Consider the following 24,543-nt stretch of genomic DNA (forward strand, 5'->3'; position numbering starts at 1 on the left):
CGTTACCCTCTCCTGAGACGGCCGCACTTAAAGATCCAGCAGATAGGAGGATGGAAAATATCCAAAAAAGTATATACACACATACAGGTGTTATACTACGACCAGCTATAGCGACAGCCTGGATGTGCAGTGCTGGAGTAGCTTGGTCAGAGTCCCTGATTGAAAATATTGATACCCTGGATAGGGACAATGTTTTACTGTCTTTAGAGCAAATAAAGGATGCATTTCTTTATATGCGTGATGCACAGAGGGATATCTGCACACTGGCATCACGGGTAAGTGCTATGTCCATTTCGGCCAGAAGAAGTTTATGGACGCGACAGTGGTCAGGCGATGCGGACTCAAAACGGCATATGGAAGTTTTGCCGTATAAAGGGGAGGAGTTATTTGGAGTCGGTCTATCAGATTTGGTGGCCACGGCTACAGCCGGGAAATCCACCTTTTTACCTCAAGCTACTCCCCAACAGAAAAGACACCGACTTTTCAACCGCAGCCCTTTCGTTCCTTTAAAAACAAGAGAGCAAAGGGATATTCATATCTGCCACGAGGCAGAGGAAGGGGGAAGAGACACCAACAGGCAGCTCCTTCCCAGGAACAGAAGCCCTCCCCCGCTTCTACAAAAGCCTCAGCATGACGCTGGGGCTTCTCAAGCGGACTCGGGGGCGGTGGGCGGTCGTCTCAAGAATTTCAGCGCGCAGTGGGCTCACTCGCAGGTAGATCCCTGGATCCTGCAGATAATATCTCAGGGGTACAGGTTGGAACTAGAGACAGATCCGCCTCGCCGTTTCCTGAAGTCTGCTTTACCAACGTCCCCCTCCGAAAGGGAGACGGTTTTGGAAGCCATTCACAAGCTGTACTCTCAGCAGGTGATAGTCAAGGTACCTCTTCTACAACAGGGAAAGGGGTATTATTCCACTCTATTTGTGGTACCGAAGCCGGACGGCTCGGTAAGACCTATTCTAAATCTGAAGTCCTTGAACCTGTACATAAAGAAGTTCAAGTTCAAAATGGAGTCACTCAGAGCAGTGATAGCGAACCTGGAAGAAGGGGACTTTATGGTGTCCTTGGACATCAAGGATGCGTACCTCCACGTTCCAATTTACCCCTCACACCAGGGGTACCTCAGGTTCGTTGTACAAAACTGTCACTATCAGTTTCAGACGCTGCCGTTCGGATTGTCCACGGCACCTCGGGTCTTTACAAAGGTAATGGCCGAGATGATGATTCTTCTTCGAAGAAAAGGCGTATTAATTATCCCATACTTGGACGATCTCCTAATAAGGGCAAGGTCCAGAGAACAGCTAGAGAGGGGATTAGCACTGTCTCAAGAAGTGCTAAAATAGCACGGCTGGATTCTGAATATTCCAAAATCCCAGTTAATGCCGACAACTCGTCTGCTGTTCCTAGGGATGATTCTGGACACGGTTCAGGAAAAGGTTTTTCTCCCGGAGGAAAAAGCCAAGGAGTTATCCGAGCTTGTCAGGAACCTCCTAAAACCAGGAAAGGTGTCTGTACATCAATGCACAAGAGTCCTGGGAAAAATGGTGGCTTCTTACGAAGCAATTCCATTCGGCAGATTCCATGCACGAATTTTCCAGAGGGATCTGTTGGACAAATGGTCAGGGTCGCATCTTCAGATGCACCAGCGGATAACCCTGTCTCCAAGGACAAGGGTATCTCTTCTGTGGTGGTTGCAGAGTGCTCATCTATTGGAGGGCCGCAGATTCGGCATACAGGATTGGATCCTGGTGACCACGGACGCCAGCCTGAGAGGCTGGGGAGCAGTCACACAAGGAAGAAACTTCCAGGGAGTGTGGACGAGCCTGGAAACGTCTCTTCACATAAACATTCTGGAACTAAGAGCAATCTACAATGCTCTAAGCCAGGCAGAACCTCTGCTTCAAGGAAAACCGGTGTTGATCCAGTCGGACAACATCACGGCAGTCGCCCATGTAAACAGACAGGGCGGCACAAGAAGCAGGAGTGCAATGGCAGAAGCTGCAAGGATTCTTCGCTGGGCAGAGAATCATGTGATAGCACTGTCAGCAGTGTTCATCCCGGGAGTGGACAACTGGGAAGCAGACTTCCTCAGCAGACACGACCTTCACCCGGGAGAGTGGGGACTTCATCCGGAAGTCTTCCACATGCTGGTAACCCGTTGGGAAAGACCAATGGTGGACATGATGGCGTCTCGCCTCAACAAAAAACTGGACAGGTATTGCGCCAGGTCAAGAGATCCGCAGGCAATAGCTGTGGACGCGCTGGTAACGCCTTGGGTGTACCAGTCGGTGTATGTGTTTCCTCCTCTGCCTCTCATACCAAAAGTATTGAGAATTATACGGCAAAGAGGCGTAAGAACGATACTAGTGGTTCCGGATTGGCCAAGAAGGACTTGGTACCCGGAACTTCAAGAGATGATCACGGAAGATCCGTGGCCTCTACCTCTAAGGAGGGACTTGCTTCAGCAGGGTCCCTGTCTGTTTCAAGACTTACCGCGGCTGCGTTTGACGGCATGGCGGTTGAACGCCGGATCCTAAAGGAAAAAGGCATGCCGGAAGAAGTCATTCCTACTTTGATTAAAGCAAGGAAGGAAGTAACCGTGCAACACTATCACCGCATTTGGCGAAGATATGTTGCGTGGTGCGAGGATCGGAGTGCTCCGACGGAGGAATTTCAACTGGGTCGATTCCTACATTTCCTGCAATCAGGATTGTCTATGGGTCTCAAATTGGGATCTATTAAGGTTCAAATTTCGGCCCTGTCGATTTTCTTTCAAAAAGAATTGGCTTCAGTTCCTGAAGTCCAGACTTTTGTTAAGGGAGTGCTGCATATACAGCCTCCTGTGGTGCCTCCAGTGGCACCGTGGGATCTCAATGTGGTTTTGGAATTTCTAAAATCTCATTGGTTTGAACCACTAAAAAAGGTGGATTTAAAATATCTCACATGGAAAGTGACCATGTTACTAGCCCTGGCTTCGGCCAGGAGAGTGTCAGAACTGGCAGCTTTATCTTACAAAAGCCCATATCTGATTTTCCATTCGGACAGGGCAGAACTGCGGACTCGTCCGCATTTTCTCCCTAAGGTGGTGTCAGCATTTCATCTGAACCAGCCTATTGTAGTGCCTGCGGCTACAAGCGACTTGGAGGACTCCAAGTTGTTGGACGTTGTCAGAGCTTTAAAAATATACATTTCAAGGACAGCTGGAGTCAGGAAATCTGACTCACTGTTTATACTATATGCTCCCAACAAGTTGGGCGCTCCTGCGTCTAAGCAGACTATTGCTCGCTGGATTTGTAGTACGATTCAGCTTGCACATTCTGTGGCAGGCCTGCCACAGCCTAAATCTGTAAAGGCCCACTCCACAAGGAAGGTGGGTTCTTCTTGGGCGGTTGCCCGAGGGGTCTCGGCATTACAACTTTGCCGAGCAGCTACGTGGTCAGGGGAGAACACGTTTGTAAAATTTTACAAATTTGATACTCTGGCTAAGGAGGACCTGGAGTTCTCTCATTCGGTGCTGCAGAGTCATCCGCACTCTCCCGCCCGTTTGGGAGCTTTGGTATAATCCCCATGGTCCTTTCAGGAACCCCAGCATCCACTAGGACGATAGAGAAAATAAGAATTTACTTACCGATAATTCTATTTCTCGGAGTCCGTAGTGGATGCTGGGCGCCCATCCCAAGTGCGGATTATCTGCAATAATTGTACATAGTTATTGTTAACTAATTCGGGTTATTGTTTAGGAAGCCATCTTTCAGAGGCTCCTCTGTTATCATACTGTTAACTGGGTTTGATCACAAGTTGTACGGTGTGATTGGTGTGGCTGGTATGAGTCTTACCCGGGATTCAAAATTCCTCCCTTATTGTGTACGCTCGTCCGGGCACAGTACCTAACTGAGGCTTGGAGGAGGGTCATAGGGGGAGGAGCCAGTGCACACCACCTGATCGGAAAGCTTTACTTTTTGTGCCCTGTCTCCTGCGGAGCCGCTATTCCCCATGGTCCTTTCAGGAACCCCAGCATCCACTACGGACTCCGAGAAATAGAATTATCGGTAAGTAAATTCTTATTTTATTTCCTGTTCTACTTTACCCACTTCCACGTGGCACTATTCCTGAGTTGCAGAGAGCTGTTTTTCCAGCAGGGTAATTTTTCCCATTGCGTTTACCAACTTGTTCTGAGTCTGTAGAATACTGCTCTCCACATCTTCAAATTTAACAAGCCTCAACTTTGGCCATTTCTGACTCTGCTACCTTTACTTTACATTTAAGTTCTTGTTCTCGGGACACTTCTTTTCACCTGCAGATTTTTCAACTATTTCAGTGCACATGTCAGAATATTCTCAAGGTTTACATTCTCTCCTTGCAACTTTTCAATCATAGCATGTGCATGGTAAAGTTCTTTGCCCAAAACCTCACTTTGTTCTGCTGTTTCATGCTGCATTTCCTCTAGAAACACATTTCTTTCAGCCAGATATGCTGAATGTGCTCTTCTTTCAGCATAGATTCTTCCAATACTTCATTCTTTGCAAGAAGATCATTTTCATACTTTTCATCCATTTCCATACTTCAGGCATAACTGCCAATTTGATGTCTATCTCATTAATTTCAAGGTCTCCTTTTTCTTCCTCTTGTTTAATGATAATTAACTCTGTAACTTTTTAATAATTTGCTCATGCAACAAGTTCTCTTCAGCAGACTTTTTCTTTAAATCACTTATATGCACATAATCATAGGACAGTCTTTCATGCAAAGGCTTGCCATAATATTCCTTTAATCCATGATACCTATGATTTACATAGTTTCTGTCACTGGCTAAATTCAAGCATGCATTTCACCTGGTTTTAATCAGCCACAGAACCTTAGATCTGGTAGTATGCATCTGTGGGGGCATCGGAAAATTAACATTAATGGGATCTCTGGACTCCTTGTCCTGCTACACCTCCCCCACACCTTAGGACTGGCAGCTGCTGTAACCACAGACTACACTGCAATGCCACTCCCAGAAGCCTTTGCTCCTCTTTATTATCGCTGTATTTATATAATCTAACCTCATTGTAATTCTCTCCAACAGATGGCTCTGAGGATACAGAAATATCTGGGGGATCCTACACTCCTATTTCTTCCCCAGATTGTATGACTGTGGATCACAGTGTTCTTATAGATATCCAGACTGCAATATCCTTATCAGCAGATGGACGGGAAATGATCAACTGCCCGGATACTGTTATTGAGAAACCAACTTCATGTTATGGAAAAAATCTCACCAATATCTCTACACCCACAGATCGTACACAGTATACATGTACTCATATTAAGGAGCAATCAGTCTCATGTGATGGTGGAGACCTCACTGATAATTATACTCCCACAGATCATACACAGTATACATCTACCCATATTAAGGAGGAACCGGTCTCATGTGATGGAGGAGACTTCACACACACTGATAATTATACACCCACATATCATACACAGTATACATCTACTCATAATAAGGAGGAACCAGTCTTATGTAATGGAGGAGACCTCACACAGACTGACATGTATACACCCCCAGATCATACACAGTATACATCTACTAATAGTAAGGAGGAACCGGTCTCATGTGATGGAGGAGACCTCACACACACTGATAATTATACTCCCACATATCATACACAGTATACATCTACTAATAGTAAGGAGGAACCGGTCTCATGTAATGGAGGAGACCTCACACACACTGATAATTATACTCCCACATATCATACACAGTATACATCTACTAATAGTAAGGAGGAACCGGTCTCATGTGATGGAGGAGACCTCACACACACTGATAATTATACTCCCACATATCATACACAGTATACATCTACTCATATTAAGGAGGAACCAGTCTTATGTAATGGAGGAGACCTCACACAGACTGACATGTATACACCCCCAGATCATATACAGTATACATCTACTAATAGTGAGGAACCAGTCTTATGTAATGGAGGACACCTCACACACACTGATAAGTATACTCCCACATATCATACACCATATACATCTACTCATATTAAGGAGGAATCAGCCTCATGTGACGGAGAAGACCTCACACAGACTGACATGTATACAACCCCAGATCATACACAGTATACATCTACTCCTAGTAAGGAGAAACCAGCCTCATGTGATGGAGAAAACCTCACACACACTGATAATTATACTCCATACACTACTTCTCATACTGTGGAACACAGTAAAACAAATGTGACTTCTCAGTTAGTAGAGAAATCCTTCTTATGCCTTGAATGTGGGAAGAGTTTTAAATGTAACTCCCACCTGGCCAGCCACCAGAGGATACACATAGGAGAGAGGTCCTACCCGTGTGCCGAGTGTAGTAAATGTTTCATCAGTAACTCCGATCTGGTCATACATCAGAGACTTCATGCACGTGATAAGCCCTATTCATGTTCTATATGTCGCAAGTGTTTTGACAGTGGCACCGAGCTTGCCGGCCATCAGAGAACCCACATGGGGGAGAAGCCCTATTCCTGCTGTGAATGCGGCAAATGCTTTACCAGGAAAACGCATCTCGTCGTCCACCAGAGGAGCCACACTGGAGAGAAGCCCTACACCTGCTCTCAGTGCGGCAAGTGCTTCATCAGCAACTCTCACCTCCTCGGCCACCAGCGGATTCACAGCGGCGAGAAACCTTACTCCTGTCCCGAGTGCAGGAAATCCTTTATTAGTAAGTCGCGGTTGATGGAACATCAAAGAACTCACACAGGGGAGAAACCATACTCCTGCTGTGAATGTGGCAAATATTTCATCAGCAACTCTAACCTCTCCACACACCAGAGAATTCACACGGGGGAGAAACCCTACTCTTGCTCGGAGTGCGGGAAGTGCTTTGGCCGGAAGTCCCATCTGGTGAGACATCAGTGGATCCACACGGGAGATAGACAGTGTGTTTGCTCTGAGTGTGAGATGTCTTTCAGTAATAGCCAGGAGCTTGCCGCACACCAGAGAATGCATGCAGGCGACAAGCCGCACTGTTGCGCTGACTGTGGGAAAAGCTTTGTTTCTTATCCAAACCTTATTAAACACCATAGAATGCACATATGGCATAAAACATAGTCTTGCTGTGTGTAATGGGGTGGTACCACGTTTTGTGATTAAACATGTACAAATGTGTCCTCATACAGCTATATGTGTCGCCACTCCAGTGCGGTGAACTTTTTCCTCAGTATTTCCACTTCAGGCACCCATACATCAGCCGGCCCAATCCTCAAATTCCCAGCCCCGCCGGCACCACCAATAGTATATTATAACAAGCTGCACTATGTCCGTCAATCAATTAAAATTCATGTGACCCAACGCGTTTTTCCTCATCCCATAGAAAAAGTCCTGCCAATGGGACGGAACGTGTTGGGACACATGAATTTTAATTGATTGATATACATTTATATTTTTAAGTGCAGCTTGCATACAATACTATACTATTTATTTAGCCACTGTGATACTCCCATAAATATTCTCCACTGAATGGCACATTTTTGCTTGTGCTACGAGCCACCTCCTAGTCACCGACTGGGAATGCCATCACTTTCCCGCCACATTTCTGATACTGTCTGGCCCAATCGCAATAGCACCTTTGTGCGAACTGCGTAATACATGCATCGTAGGGGCTTTCAGAACCTTTTTGGCACTGCTAAGTTGCTAAGTCCATGGTGCAGTAAAAGAGCCTACGTGGCAAGATTTGAGGATAGGTGTATGTATACACATCTGTATTGCTGGGAATTGTGGGACTACATTTTTATATAATGCCTGCAGTTCTCATATACAGCTGAAAATACTGTTTTTCAAGCATTTTTCTACAAATGGGAACTTCCTCAGGTTCCTCATCTGAGAAGTGGTGTCAGACTATGACCTAAGTTTTTCTCTAGTGTAGTGGTTCTCAATAATTTTCCAATTGGGTAACCCCTGGTGGCCCATTTGGGTTATATGTACCCCCAACACTTGCCAAGCAAATGATTTGTAATTAATAAAATGGGAAATATTTCCGCACCACTACCTACAGGGTGAGGGGCCAAACAAAACTCCCGGATTTTAAAGGTTAACAAAAAAGCCAAGATGAATGCTATTCAAAATTTTAGTAGATAATGTAAAAGTGCATGAAATACAGTTTATTTTCTATAAGATATCGTCCGGATGGCGGCCTTCATTCGTGATACACATTTTAGTCGATGTCTTGCATCACTTGGAGGATCAGTTCTGGCGTTATTGCTGCCATTTCCTGAAGAAGACATTTGTCTGGCTACGTTACCAAGCAGAATTTTCGTGACAGGGCAGAAAACAGTCCTCATCAGCTTCATGAGAGGCCTCTACACAGTCAACGGGGTTCATCTGACCGCTGAGGTCTACACACATCCACCAAGAACCATTAAAGAACTGATGGCTGCCATATGCCAAGAAATAACCATATCATATTCCAAACCAAATGAAAATAAACTGTATTCCATGCTCGGGTGGAACCAGTCATTATATCTGATTCTGCCAAATAAATCTTATGTTCCAAGCAGTGAATATTACTTTTTTATCTTCATGGTTCCAAAACCATCCTTGATGTCTCTGGTTTGTTTCCAAGTGTCCTTGTTGTTAGAGTTGGAGTCCTCAATGTAATAGAATTGCGTATGAATGCTGGCATTGAGATGGTCTCGTTGGCTACGTACTGAATTATCAGCCTCTCAAACGTCACACTTGCCAGTTCTTGGCCAAGCAAAGGTACCTGAGCTGAAAAATACTCTGTGCTGCTAGTAACATTCTATTGCTCATCTGTGTGTCTCCATTTATAAAGAATGAACGAGATTGGCGATCTGACTTAAGGCAGATGCACGTTGGGTATAAAATGCCGGGGTTCAGGATGGCAGCGGTCAGAATACCGACTGCAGCATCCCGTTGGCGGCAATCCCAGCAGGTGAAAGGTGAGTATACTTACCTTTCCCCAGTGGCCTTCTAACCCTCCCTACCCACAGTCTAAACCAAATCCTCCCCAGTGGTGCCTGAACCTAACCCTTGCCCGGGGTGTAAAAGTGTATCTATGTAATTATGGACACTATGTCGTTATCTTTGTCTTGTTGTAATAAACCTCTGACTTTGTTTTGTATCCCGTCTGCAATTGGTCTCATTGAGCTGCTTGGATTACAGTTTATATGTTACACCCATTTAGATTGTAAATTCTGCAGGTCAGGCACCTGAATTTTAATGTTTCTTTTTACTGTGCTTGTCATTCTGCTATTTTTTGTTATATGGTTATGTTTGCTATTTTGTATTGCTTCTTGCAATGTTGTCTTACACGGTCTGGTGCCATGCGTACACCATATTAAGAAAAATGAGAGGTTCATATCTCACAACACGTAGAGTACCGCATCCCGGGATAGGGGCAAACGCAGGATTTCCACAAATCTCCCACTCTGTGGGACATTGCAGCCGTTCGGGAGTCTAGGGGAGCAGTAAAGGAACGTGGTTACAACCCCAGACATAAATGTACACATTCGTCTTTTTAGGCACTGGATAGTGTATGGAATACAGTATTAATAATTAACGTACTAGATCAGGGGTGGGGAACCGTTGGCCCTCCAGCTGTTGTTGAACTACACATCCCAGCATGCCTTGCTACAGTTTTGCTATTTGGCCATGCTAAAACTATTGCAAGGCATGCTGGGATGTGTAGTTCAACAACAGCTGGAGGGCCAAAGGTTCCCCATCCCTGCTATAGATGGTCCTTAGTATAGGAAATATATTTAACTAATTTAAATAACATAAGTGGTCAGGAAAAGGTTAAACATCCCATAATAGATAAATACACAAATATAATAAAACCAGTAGGAGACAGAACTGCACGTTCTAAGCACACATTCTCCCACCTCATGGTAAGGCTCCTGTCTTTTCTTCCTGGTAGCTACTCCCTGGTCCAGTGCACTGATTGAGTGCTCAGATCAACACTCACAACAAACTTGCAGTTTTGTGTCAGCATAAAAACATCAGGCCACGGAAATTAGTGATGACCTCTAATATCCATTGCTATTTCCAGTAAGCGGTCCTTTGTTTTTCATTATGTTATGAATACTGAAGTAACGCTATCGAAACTCCCTGTACATGATATTTTTTTTACATATAGAAGCAAAAACAGTTTCTAACACCCAATGGTTGTATTATTCCTGACTAATAGGCTGTTAACAATGGTCAAATCCTTATGTGCCAACGCGTTTCTCCAACTTGTACCAACATCATATCCTGAAGTCGACCTACCAGTGGCTTCCACTGGGGGACACACATGAATTGGCTTTGCAGTCAGCCATAGACGCTTGAAGAAGAATGTAGAGAAACACAGCGACTAGCTCGATCTGCGTCAGGTTAAAGTAAAATTGTTACAAACTCATATCGGTGGTTCTGCATACCCTTATAACTGCATATATATAATTGTGTAGTCTCAGATGCTGGAGTAGATGCTCCACAATGGGATCATTTCCCCACATTTAGCAACAACACAAAGAGATATTAGTGAGGTGGCGAAATATCAAAAGCCTCATAGCTACATTATTGGATACGGAGGTCCCTCTCTCTTAACCCTTTATCGATATTGTTGCCAAATGGCTACAACTAGGTAAAAAAAAATCATGTCATCTCGCTGTAAATCCGTTGAAATTCAGCCGTAGTACGCCATTTAGCAACATCAGACCGACCATTACTATCAATTGGTGCCATCTGGTGGTGAAACTGGAGTATTTTAATTTGTATTTAAAACATGTATAATATTTTCTTTTAAAGTACGAAGGCAATGTGACCGATAATGGGTTAAAGATGTCTCTCCCTTTTGTTGTCCTCTTGGCTATTGATTGGAGCATTATTGTTGCTGCCATCTTCTAGCTAGTGGGGACTGTACGTCATCCAACGCTCCCTCCAAGCGAGTAATACTCAATATAATCTGGCACACATGCCACAATGGAGTTCATGGTCAACATTATCCAGAACTCCTCTCAATTTTTTTGCAGTGTCCAGGAAGCATGTTGGATAAGCAACCTCACAGACACTGATACACCCACCGGTCATATACAATACTGTATACACTTCAACATATGCCCATCTTTTACAGGGTGATTACTATAATTCCACAATATCTTCTCGCCACTGCCGGTCATAGTCCAACCTCCCCATAAGTCATCCATGTCATGCCATATCTACCTGCTGCCCATTATAGCTGCACTCTTGCTGCTGATTTGACAATAAAGTTTGTAAATTAAAAAAAAAAAAAAATCAGCAGGTGTGGCGTGGCTCGGTAGACAGTCACTAATAACACTGGCTCTCTGGCAATTGATCTATAAGCCGGTCACAATAGCACGCATTCACAATTCTGTGATTCACGCCTGTGGACTTTATAGCTCCTAGTCAAAGCATACCAGAAACATCTACTGCCCAGGTGCATGAAGGTTTCCTTGGCTCTAGAGGTTACGCCTGAAGAAGTTGACCTATTTGGCGAAACGCGCAGGAACTTTTGCTATTGGACTAACCACTTCCTTGGACTTTATCTGGACTTCTTGTAGATTTTATTGAGGGGTGTTTTTTTTTTTACATCACCACAATTGTATTGTAGACCAATGTACTGGATACAGCTTCAATCAATATTGAGGACTACAATATTTGTGGTTGTCATTGTATGAATCATACAGTATTAGAATGTTTATTTTCCTCATGTCTTTATATTCATTGGAATACTTGATGTTTATTTCTATGCACCATAAAACTGGTTGAGGCTAGTTGCACCAAACTAATAGACTTGCGTGATCTCTTAGCTGCTGCATCCTGTCATCTACCCCAGGAGATGGTAGCTTTTCCCTTGACCTTAGTATTACATATATATATATATATATGCAACAAATGTCCCTGGCACTCAGGGCTTCCGTTCACCTTGCTCCGGTGCCCTCCCCTCAGATTTGCATCTGTGTATATCATCCTTGTGTGGGCGGCACTCAGAGACTGTAGAAAGCAGTTATATAGGTGAAGAATAGGCCCGCATGGCAAATTTATTTGTGACGTTTTGGGGTATTTCTCCCCTTCCTCAGACAACCAGATACAACAAAAACCGTGCAATATATAGACAGTAACCAATCTTACCCTCCTTCTGTCACTGCAGTGTGTTCCCAGGCACTACCGTCCGCCGTCCTGCAGTGACGTCACCCGTCCGGCCCCGGTCGCCATGGTTACACACTGTGGACAACAACAAAGTGTAATGAGCAGCGTGCACAGATCCATTATTTGTTTTTGAAATGCACATGCAGCTGTGCACGCTGCTCATTACAGAGAGACCCGCGGCCGGAAGTGCCACTGCAGGAACGTCACAAATAAATTTGCCCTGCGGGGCTATTCTTCACCTATATAACTGCTTTCTACAATCTCTGAATGCCACCCACACAAGGACTATATACAGTGGGGATTGAAAGTTTGGGCACCCCAGGCAAAAATTCATTTTAATGTGCAAAAAGAAGCCAAGGAAAGATGAAAAAATCTCCAAAAGGCATCAAATTACAGATTAGACATTCCTATAACATGTCAAAAAAAGTTTGATTTTATTTCCATCATTTACACTTTCAAAAGAACAGAAAACAAAAAATGGCGTCTTCAAAAGTTTGGGCACCCTGCAGAGTTAATACCTTGTACTGCCCCCTTTGGCAAGTATCACAGCTTGTAAACGCTTTTTGTAGCCAGCCAAGCATCTTTCAATTCTTGTTTGAGGTATCTTCGCCCATTCTTCCTTACAAAAGTCTTCCAGTTCTTTGAGATTCCTGGGCTGTCTGTGACGCACTGCTCTTTTAAGGTCTATCCATAGATCTTCAATTATGTTGAGGTCAGGAGATTGTGAAGGCCATGGCAAAACCTTCAGTTTACGCCTCTTGATGTAATCCACCGTGGATTTTGAGGTGTGTTTAGAATCATTATCCATTTGTAGAAGCCAGCCTCTCTTTAACTTCAGCTTTTTCACAGATGGCATCAAGTTAGCGTCCAAAATTTGCTGGAATCTTATTGAATCCATTTTTCCTTCTACTCGTGAAATGTTCCCTGTGCCACTGGCTGCAATACAACCCCAAAGCATGATTGATCCACCCCCATGCTTAACAGTTGGACAGAGGTTCTTTTCATTAAATTCTGTGCCCTTCCTTCTCCAAACGTACCTTTGCTCATTCCGGCCAAAAAGTTCGATTTTAACCTCATCGGTCCACAGAACTTTATTCCAAAATGCATCAGGCTTGTCTATATGTTCATTTGCAAACTTCAAACGCTGATTTTTGTGGTGAGGATGTAGAAGAGGTTTTCTTTTGATGACTCTTCCATGAAAACCATATTTGTACAAGTATCTCTTTATAGTGGAATAGTGTACCACAACTCCAGTGTCTGCCAGATCTTCCTGGAGGGATTGTGCAGTCAAACGTGGATTTTGACTTGCTTTTCTCACAATCCTGTGAGCTGTTCTGTCTGATATTTTTCTTGGTCTTCCAGATCTTGCTTTAACTTCCACTGTTCCTGATGACTGCCATTTCTTAATTACATTCCGAACAGAGGATATGGGCATCTGATAACACTTTGCTATCTTCTTATAGCCTTCTCCTGCTTTGTAAGCGTCAACTATTCTCAGTTTCAGTGTTCTACACAACTGCTTAGAGGAACCCATGGTGCTGATTGTTGGAGCAAGGTCAGATGAGTCTGGGCTTTTAAAACCTTTGAGATTGACATCGCCTGGTCTTTCCAGACGATGATTGAGAACAATCCATGACACTGCCAGGTCTCAGCTGTCCAAAAGGGGCAGTACAAGGTATTAACTCTGCAGGGTGCCCAAACTTTTGAAGACACCATTCTTTGTTTTCTGTACTTTTGAAAGTGTAAATGATGGAAATAAAATCAAACTTTTTTTGACATGTTATAAGAATCCCCACTGTGTGTATATATATATATATATATATATATATATACACACACATATCTAGTACTGTGCAAAAGTTTTATGTAGGTGTTGAAAAAATGCTGCAAAGTAAGAATGCTTTCAAAAATAGAAGTGTTAAAAGTTTATTTTTACCAATTAACAAAATGTAAAGTGAATGAACAGAAGAAAAATCTAAATCAAATCAATATTTGGTGTGACCACCATTTGCCTTCATGACAGCATCAGTTTTTCTAGGTACACTTGCACACAGCTTTGGAAGGAACTTGGTAGGTACTGTAGGTTGTTCTTAACATCTTGGAGAACTAACCACAGATCTTCTGTGGATGTGCAGATGTACCCACACAGTTGGCCGAAGTAAGGCTTGATGAGGTGCAAGAGGATCCACAGCATGCAATACACAGCTTCACCACTGGGTGCCGATTGTTCCACAAAAAAAAACTACAGTACACTGCTGAATAGCAGCAGATGGATATAGCACTACAGAATACTGTACAATGTAGCAAGCCCTGACTAGCGGACCAGTGCACAGTAAATACAGTAGTTATTTTATTAATACAATAAATACTGCAGGGGGAGTATGAAATCACCAGAATGGCAGGTACCCTTGGCATAGTGGTATCACCGATTGTTATCATGCCTGTGACCTAGGGTTCAATTCCTGCAAAGGACACACTTGTATATCTGTGGGGGGGGGAAGTAGCATGGACAGCTTTTTTCTAATTTTGCCAAAACAAGCTATGTCATGCTTCGTATACAGACTCAGCCATGCAGATATACAGTCAAAATTAAATAAAAGCTGTCAGTGCTACTTTTTACAGATATACAAGTGTGGCTTTTCAAATTATGAAAGTCTTATCTTTAAAAAAGACTTTGCTTACTTTACGTCTTCCTGATCCTCCCCATTGCTTTAATAGGCAGCCTCCTCCACCCCCTGTGAGACTTGTGATTTCACGGACTGGGTGTACTGCTTTGGAAATGACAACATGAGCCATTCATTTACATACAGTACTGTACCTGCCGTGTTGTGTTTAGCTAAGCAGTACACCCAGTAAGTGAGATCACAAGTCTCGGAGGGCGGGGGGTGTTGGATTGGGGGAGGCTGCCTATTAAAGTAATGGGGAGGCCCAGGAAGAAGTAAAGTAAGCTAAGTCTTTTTTAAAGATAAGACTTTCACCACCATCCCGGGCCACACCATTGCTTTAATAGGCAGCCTCCCCCACCCCCAACTCCCGTGGGACTTGCATGCAACTCAGGGCCTTAAGCTTATACAGTGTATTTGCTTGTATAGATGTTTATCTTTGGAAAAATTTTATATCTGCACATTGACCTAGGTTCCCTTGTATTACAAGAGCTGTATTTGATGCAATGACTATGGTGTGGATAGAGACGTGTATGCCGGTGTTTGCAGATCCATCTGCACACCAGAACGCTGGGTTATTCCTACACAACACATGTGTACCTGCTGGTTGTGCCCTCTGACTAAGGGGGTCATTCCGAGTTGTTCGCTCGTTGCCGATTTTCGCAACGGAGCGATTAAGGCTAAAATGCGCATAAAACTTAGTAGATTTTTAACATAAAATTTAGTAGATTTACTCACGTCCGAACGAAGAATTTTCATCGTTGAAGTGATCGGAGTGTGATTGACAGGAAGTGGGTGTTTCTGGGCGGAAACTGGCCGTTTTCTGGGAGTGTGCGGAAAAATGCAGGCGTGTCAGGGAAAAACGCGGGAGTGTCTGAAGAAACGGGGGAGTGGCTGGCCGAACGCAGGGCGTGTTTGTGACGTCAAACCAGGAGCGAAACAGGCTGAGCTGATCGCAATCTGTGAGTAAGTTTGGAGCTACTCAGAAACTGCTAAGAATTTTCTATTCGCAATTCTGTTAATCTTTCGTTCGCTATTCTGCTAAGCTAAGATACACTCCCAGGGGGCGGCGGCCTAGCGTGTGCAATGCTGCTAAAATCTGCTAGCGAGCGAACAACTTGGAATGACCCCCTAAATAAGCAATAGTTTGTCCTTTGTAAGAACAGAAGAAAGCAAAACCAATTTGGGGTAGAAATCTGAAGAATAGGGAAAAAATATGCACTAAGAACCTTAGAAAATGCATACTTCCTATACATATATAATACACAAACTAACAAATAAACTCTGTATAATATGTATACTGTAATAAATAAATGTCTTAAATAAGGCGGCTTTTCTTTTTACATTTATTTGTGTAAAAAGGAGAACTTTAGACTATATATATATATACACACACACACACACTAGTCAAATATATAAGTGTATACATAATGTATTACAGTCAATGTTGAAATAAATTATGTAAAATCATCACAGTAATTTCTGTCGTGCTGCCCCCACTGTAACATATCTTGCTATACTATTACATACATGTTCTATATCTTATACAATGTAAGAGCATCACTGGGATCATGGAAAGTTAGACGTCGCTGCTGAAAGTTGAAGTTGTATAATTATGACAGAAGGCTGAACAGCTCTGATCGACGTTTCAGGGTTATTGACACAGTGTATCAATAACACTGAAACATTCGTCATAGCTTTTCAACCTTCTGACGTTTGCTCATTTGACCCATTTTTTTTTGTGAAGGGCTCGGTCATTATTATTTATCTGGAGTGCCAGACCTGTGTTGTTTATATATTGTGAGACACAATTTCTTATGACCAGATCATTATACAGAGGACAAAAAATTCAGAGCTCTAAAAGGGGAACTTCATGATGAAGCTCTTGATTCAGAAATGCTCTTTAACATCTACGGGGACTCTCAAATACAGTTGCATTTGATATGCAATCAATTGAAACACTCTAACTTGCACAGACCTGTCCTCTGAAGACAGCTACTGTATTTGCTCTGGAATTTATTAAGGTATATATTAGCGTAAGGGGATGATTATATTGTCATTCTTATTACTTGTAATTAACAAAAGCTTTACTTTTTTTAAATTATTATTCAGCATTACAAAGTATTCTGTCGGTGTAAAAATGTCAGAATAAATCAATTTTGATGCCATGATGTCAGAAAATAAAACATGAAGATAAGGTCAGCGTTCATATGTTCTTGCACCCACGAGTGTTCATACTCTTCTCATATACATGGCAGAGAGTCACTGGCATGCTGAGGAAAAATTACTCCCTTACAGTAAAATGGGATACGGTCGTTAGGTCGACCACTGAAGGTCGACAGGTCAAAAGGTCAACATGCGTTTTTCAAATTTGTCACTTTTTGGACTTTTTCATACTTTACGATCCACGTGGACTACAATTGGGAACGGTAACCTGTGCCGAGCGCAGCGGTAGCAGAGCGAGGCACCTTGCTCAAAGCATGGCGAGCGAACACGGTGCAGTAATTGGGGTTCCCCGTCACTTTACGAAGAAAACGACACCAAAAAAAGTCCAAAAACTCATGTCGACCTTTTCACCTGTTGACCTAGTACGACCCAACGACCCATACCCCAGTAAAACCACCACCCGTGCACACATTTATCTTAGAACGCCAGATGTACATCACTGTAAAAATAAAATAACAAGTGCTCTTTGCGTCCTGATGAATCCCATGTTAGGTGAAGATGCCCGCGCGGACTACTGATCACAGATTCCTAATGTGTCTGCTCTACACCATCATCCCTTCAGTCTATGAGGGGGATTCAATTGCCGGTGAAGATTGCGAATTGCCGTTGACACAGCATTTAAATGCCGGCAACGACTCCCTATCTCACACCCTTCGCCCGTCCGACTGCCCGATTTGCACAAAAGTGACCGCTACCCTATGTGATATCGAACACGTCTGTGTGAGATCCTGCTGCCGCAAAGGATTCACCGGTAATTGAATTCCCCCTGAGGCTACAGCAGGGGCGGTTTACGTGCACTCGCCCAGACGATTTGCCCGTTGCAATGCCGACATCTTGCTACAACTCAGCGGTTGCTACATATCTGCGGAACAGTGCATACACATTATTTACGTACGTTTCCACAAAACAATGTAAGACAAAACCACGGACGTGAACTGGTGGATTTCGAGGCCTGTGGAACCGGTGTATTTATTTTAGATGCATTAGCATTGTATTAAGGGGGTCATTGCGAGTTGATCGATCGCTAGCAGTTTTTAGCAGCGCAAACGCATAGTCTCCGCCCACGGGGGAGTGTATTTTCGATTTGCAGGAGTGGGAACGCCTGTGCAGCAGTGCGCCTACAAACACATTTTGTACAGAACAAGACCAGCCCTGTAGTTACTTATCCTATGCGATGATTGCTGCGACGAGTGACACAGTAATGACGTCAGATACCCGCCCCGTAAATGCCTGGCCACGCCTGCGTTTTTCCAAACACACCCAGAAACACCCTCTTCCTGTCAATCTCCTTGTGTTCGGCTGTGCGATTGGAATCGTCGCTATAACCAGTGCAAAACCGCAAAGGATTTCGTACCCTTACGACGCGCGTGCGCATTGCGGTGCATGCGCATATTAGCCATTTTTTTCACTGATCGCTACACAGCGAACAACTCAGAATGACCCCCTAAGTGTAATGCCTACGCTACTCTACGGGCCTTCACCTACACCTGCTGCTTATTCCCTTGGTGTAACTCGCAAGGCTACACCAGTATTTTTTACTTCCACTGACATATCTTTCATACCGATTGTCTCACGGATTGGCGTGACGGGATTATCTAACACCGCCACTCTTCCTTTGGAATCCCAGCCGCCAAAGCAATGGCATTACAGTCGTTGGCTCCAGACACTTTAGGTGTGGATTCATGCCAAGACGTTGCTTATCTGTGGCATTTCACGTGGGCATTAAGATCACCCTTGATCACAAAACACTTCCCACACTCGGAGCAAGCGAAGGGCTTCTCTCCCGTGTGCCCCCTTTGGTGCCGAATGAGGTCAGTCTTCCCGCTGTAACCCTTCCCGCATTCCAGGCAGGCGTAGGGCTTCTCCCCGGTGTGGCTCCTCTGGTGCCTGGCCAGGTTGGAGTTACTGATGAAGCACTTGCCACACTCAGTGCAGAAGTAAGGTCTCTCGCCCGTGTGGATTCTGTGGTGTGTGACGAGGTGGGAGTGACAGGTGAAACTTTTATCGCACTCCAAGCAACTGTAGGGTTTCTCCCCGGTGTGGATTCTCTGGTGGGAAACGAGGTGGGAGCTGCTCCGGAAGCGTTTGCCGCACTCAGAGCAGGGGTAGGGCCTTTCCCCGGTGTGCGTTCTCCGATGGATGACAAGCTCTGACTTACTGTTGAAACATTTCCCACACTCAGAGCAAACGTACCGCTTGTCTCCCACCCGCCGGCGGTTTACCGGTTCCGGTTCCCAAGTGGGACATTTCTCCCAGTCGGAATAGGGAAATAAGCCCTCTCTTCTGTGAGCTGGCTGATGTTTCGACCGGCTTGGGATGGCGTCAAAACAATCCTCAGCGATGGAGAAAGAAGCGGCGTGAAATGCTGCCTGATGGGTGAAGAGATCAGCTTCGGTATCAAAGTCACTGCCGCACACAGGGCACAAATAACGGTTGTCTGCTGCGTGGAGTCGGTGGTGAAAATCCAGCTTCGTTTTATCGGGGAAATGCGCCCCACATTCACAACACGTCCATTTCAGTCCCAAAGTTTCCAATGAGCCTGCTTCGTCCATGTTCGAAGATGTATACGGTGTATGATCTTTGGGTGTATAAATGGCGGTGGGTTGGCAATTTCCTCCGTCACATGGGACCGATTCCTCTTTAATATGAGTAGTTGTATATGGCATATGATCTGTAATAACACATATGTCAGTGTCGGAGAGGTCTCCTTCTTCGCTTGAGACGGGTTCCTCCTTTATACGAGTGGAAATATACGGAGTATGATATGTGGGGGTATTGACGTCGTTGTCTGGGAGGTCTCCTCTATCACGTATGACCGAATCCTCCTTAATATGAGATGTATACTGTGTATGATATGTGGGTGTATAATTATAAGAGTGTGTGAGGTCTCCTCCATCACATGAGACTGGTTCCTTCTTACTATGAGTAGATGTATAATGTGTATATGTGGGAGTATTAGTGTGTGTGATTCCTTCTCCATCACATGAGACTGGTTCCTCCTTACTAGGAGTAGATGTATATTGTGTATGACCTGTGGGTGTATACAGGTCAGTGTGTGTGAGGTCTTCTCCATCACATGAGACTGGTTCCTCCTTACTATGAGTAGATGTATACTGTGTATGATATGTAGGAGTATAATTATCAGTGTGTGTGAGGTCTCCTCCATTACATGAGGCTGATGCCACCTTATTATGAGTAGACATATACTGTGTATGATCTGTGGGTGTATAATTATCAGTGACTGTGAGGTTTCCACTGTCATGTATGGTCGAATAGTCCTTAATATGTGTAGATGTACTCTGTGAATTATCTGTGGGTGTACAAATGGTGGTGTCACTGACATCTTCTTCTTCATCGGAGACTGATTTTTCCAGAATATCAGTAGACGGATATAGAGTATGAACTCGAGTTGAATAAATGTCAGAGTGTGTGAGGTCTCCTTCATCACATGAGACTGGTTCCTCCTTAATACGAGTAGACATATACTCTGTACCATCCGTGGGTACATACATCTCAGCGTGTGTGAGGTCTCCTCCTTTACATGGGAGAGATTTCTCCTTGATAAGAGTAGAGGGATATGGTGTACAACATGCAGATGTATGAATGTCAGTCTCCGTACGAGTTCCAGATTCCTCCTTCCTATGAGTAGATGGATTTTCAGTGGCCGGATCTTTAGGTAAAACTGTGGGAAAGAAATGGTTTGTGGTTAGATTTTCGGTAAAGGTACTTCTAACCCTGCCATTTAGCTGTAATGCCAGCTAGCTGTATATATAGCACATTAGTTTCATTACGAATTATCATTTTGATGTATCTCACCTCTAAAGATATAATTCTGTGCCTGAAAAGATGTAGACTTACCACGCAATCTGATAGACTGGTAGCTCTCCATCATCATATAATCGTACAGAGTTACATGCCCCAAGTACTTCCAAACCTATAAATAGGGTGAAATAGACAATGACACCTTTTAGGAACCTTATACACCCAACTCGCTGTCACATGCGTACAGTAACACTCTCAGCAGTTTGTTCTCCCCGGGACCGGTCAAAACAGTTGGCGGCTGGCATTACTAGTGGTGGTGCACCACTAGTGGTGGTGCACATGTTGGAGGCTGCCATTACTAGTGGTGGTTGGCGTTACTAGTGGTGGTGCAAGACTAGCGGTGGCGCACATGGTGGCAGCTGGCATTACTAGTGGTGGTGCACATGGTGACGCAATCGCACATTGGTTTGTGCTGTAAACATCATCCAAACACGTTTTTTTCTGTATTTATTAGAAGACAATAGTACCTGTTGCTTTGTACGTTACGATTTACTGTGAACCTGTTTCTTGTGCTGACCTACTGGTGTGGTCGCTGGCTCCACAGCTGGCCGGTGCTCTTTCTGTCTAATACTTCTGTTCCTCACTAACCAGCTGTCTCTAACCGCTGATTGGCCTGCTGTGTCCCAGTTATCTATCTGGAGAGAACGAAATACGTTCAGACGTCTACAGCAACAGACTGGCCAGAGACTGGCGGCTGTGAGTAAAGCACTGCTCAGGTATTTCCTGAGCAACTAGCAAGAATTTTGTCGACACAGATACAGCCACATTATAACTGGGTACGGCAACAAAGTAACCTGTATATTCTTGCAAGCCAAAAGATTCAAACCTAAAATGATGTTGTTACTTTTAACTGAGAACCGATTAGTCCATCTGTGCAACCTGGACTAGCCAACCATTAACGTTGATGGAATGCCAAGAGGTTTCGGGCGATTGGCGGCATTTATGTCATACGTGACTAATTACTGGTTTTATGAGAACACCCCAGAGGTTCTACATTGCATGTTTTTTTTTTTTTTTGTACCACCAGGGAAGAGTGCGGTTTATTCACCAAAAACTAAACTTGATTTCCTTACATGCTATATTATGCCTGAGGCTGGCTCCCTCCATACTGCGCAGATCTCCCTTTTGTGGAGATTTTCCAATATTGCATTTCCCCGGCCCAGGCAAAGGGAGACATGAAATAACAACTATACACCAATTTATTGAAACCGAAGTTGATAAGAAAATTTACACATTGGTGGGACTGTGGAGGCTAGTTATGGACTGTTACTGTATAATGTCTCATTTCCAGAAGTACTCACTTCTCCAGTCAGTAGGTGAATGATTCTGTTAGTGAGTTCCAGAATCTTCACGTCATTGTGCCTCTCATGTATCAATGAGTGTGGTGGAGGCACTGTGATGGGGCGCTGGGGTCTGCCCGATCCTTCTGACATACGAGGGCGGCTGCTAGGTGTCACGTGGTCCCTGGATGTCTTATTCACTACTGTATAATCCTGTGTAGTGAGACATAAATCAATGTATATTGCCTTTCAGGAATAAGCAACCAACACAAAAAAAATAAACTTTCCACAGGAAAACTCTGTTTCTCAAGTGACTGTTGGTCTACTCTCCCATGCAATAAACCTATAATGTACTAATCACTTCTCTATTTGGACTACTGAATAGAGATAAGAGTGACATCACTGTGATGCTCCCAGACCCCCTCACCTCCCCAGTCAGGTCCCTGTGTTAGTACTAGAGATAAGAGTGATGTCACTAAGACACTTCCATACCCCCTCTCCTCCCCAGTCTGGTCCCTGTGTTAGTAATAGAGATAAGAGTGACATCACTGTGACATCCCCAGACTCCCTCACCTCCCCAGTCAGGTCCCTGTGTTAGTAATAGAGATAGAGTGACATCACTGTGACGCTTCCAGACTCCCTCACCTCCCCAGTCAGGTTCCTGTGTTAGTAAAACAGATAAAAGTGATGTCACTGTTACACTCCCTCACCTCTCCGTTCAGCAGGTAGATGATCTCCAAGGTGATATTTAATATCATCTCCGTCATGTGACTCCTGTCCTTCTCCATCCTTGGAGCATCCATTAAATGTTTAGTAAATAACTTCTTTCTATAGGGATGAATTTCAAGTTCTTGTAAAGCAATGTCATAAGAAGCTAATAATATAATAATATCAATAACATCAAAACAGAAGCAGCAATGCAATGTAAAATTGTAGAACAAGAAAATATCACTCAGGTAAATAACAAATGAATGTTCCTTATAAACATGCATACACTCCCATGCCTCACATGTACAGCCTAGGCCAGTGGTGCGTAGAGGGTCAGGGTGCTGCAACGCTGGGCCTCCGAGGGTCAGGGGGCTGCAACACTGGGTCTCCGTGGATTAGTGGGCTGCAACAGTGGGCCTCCAAGGGCCAGGGGGCTGCAACAGTGGGACTCCGAGGGTCAGGGGGCTGCAACACTGGGCCTCCAAGGGCCAGGGGGCTGCAACAGTGGGCCTCCAAGGGTCAGGGGGCTGCAACAGTGGGCCTCCAAGGGTCAGGGGGCTGCAACAGTGGGCCTCCAAGGGTCAGGGGGCTGCAACACTGGGACTCCAAGAGTCAGGGGGTTGCAACACTGGGACTCCAAGAGTCAGGGGGTTGCAACACTGGGACTCCGAGGGTCAGGGGGCTGCAACGCTGGGTCTCTGAGGGTTAGGGGGCTGCAACGCTGGGACACCGAAGGTCAAGGGGCTGCAACACTGGGTCTCTGAGGGTCAGGGGCTGCAACGCTGGGACACCGAGGGTCAGGGGGCTGCAACACTGGGACCCCGAGGGTTAGGGGGCTGCAACACTGGGTCTCAGGGTCAGGGGGTTGCAATGCTGGGACACCGAGGGTTAGGGGCTGCAACGCTGGGACACCGAGAGTTAGGGGCTGCAACGCTGGGACACCGCGGGTCAGGGGGCTGCAACGCTGGGACACCCCATTCTTCCACTGTTCATGATCTTTTATGTAACTAGACAGTATATATAGTACATGTATGTGTATAGGACATAATGCTGGGGATATAAGGAGGGGGTGGGGGGCAGGGGACACAAGTGGCAGAGAGCTACAGGGGGCAATGTGACATTTCCCACAACCCCCCCCCTGGTAATTACCCATCATTACTATGAATGAGGAGGGCACAACAGCAGCACCCACCTGAGCTCACTGGCTGATCCTTTCCCTGCTTCCGGAGTCACTGCCAGCCAATGCCAACCACCAAGCGTCAGGCCACGCCCTCTACCGCTGGTTGGCCAGTTCCCTCTCTCTGCTTATGGGGCAGGCGCTAGAGGGAAAAGCGTAAGCTTTACGCAGCTTACTAACGCCTGTGTAGGGCGGTGTCGGACATTTTGTTGTTGCCCAGAGCTTCACTACGCTAGTAAGGGACAGAGATGGAGCGACGCCTCAGCTGTTACCCTGGGGAAGCCCCTCAGCCCGGGGCTGCGGCTCCGTGTTACCTGTCACATACATGTAATGCAGAGCTCAGGAGTAATGTTGCAGCAATTCAAGAGGGCAGCCATTTTCTTGTGGTCCTGGTCAGAGACATGTAGCGTGTCCAGTGATTCTTGTTATTGTTGTTAATATTATACTGGTGTTGATACATAGAGCCCCAGTTATTATGCACGGGAATCATTTGATGTTTCATTGG

At 44.8% G+C, this 24,543-nt stretch overlaps 2 protein-coding genes across 2 annotated transcripts in view; one reads left to right on the plus strand and one right to left on the minus strand.

The window, feature by feature from the left end:
• LOC134984006 (uncharacterized) overlaps window positions 1-24,543 on the plus strand; it is a 215,462-nt gene that overhangs the window by 48,352 nt on the left and 142,567 nt on the right. Inside the window, exon 7 of the mRNA XM_063949664.1 lies at window positions 5,069-7,106. Coding sequence (XP_063805734.1) covers window positions 5,069-7,106 — 2,038 coding nt within the window. The remainder of the gene's footprint in view (window positions 1-5,068; window positions 7,107-24,543) is intronic.
• Window positions 16,158-24,436, minus strand: LOC134983945 (oocyte zinc finger protein XlCOF7.1-like). Its single transcript, XM_063949559.1, has 5 exons — window positions 24,054-24,436; window positions 22,864-22,981; window positions 22,175-22,366; window positions 20,910-20,985; window positions 16,158-20,733 (listed from the first exon to the last, which is right to left on the minus strand). The coding sequence occupies exons 2-5, from the start codon at window positions 22,954-22,956 to the stop codon at window positions 18,749-18,751; spliced, it is 2,346 nt and encodes a 781-aa protein (XP_063805629.1). The 5' UTR covers window positions 22,957-22,981; window positions 24,054-24,436; the 3' UTR covers window positions 16,158-18,748.

The sequence above is a fragment of the Pseudophryne corroboree genome (genome assembly GCF_028390025.1).
Source record: "Pseudophryne corroboree isolate aPseCor3 chromosome 3 unlocalized genomic scaffold, aPseCor3.hap2 SUPER_3_unloc_3, whole genome shotgun sequence".
Taxonomy (NCBI): domain Eukaryota; kingdom Metazoa; phylum Chordata; class Amphibia; order Anura; family Myobatrachidae; genus Pseudophryne; species Pseudophryne corroboree.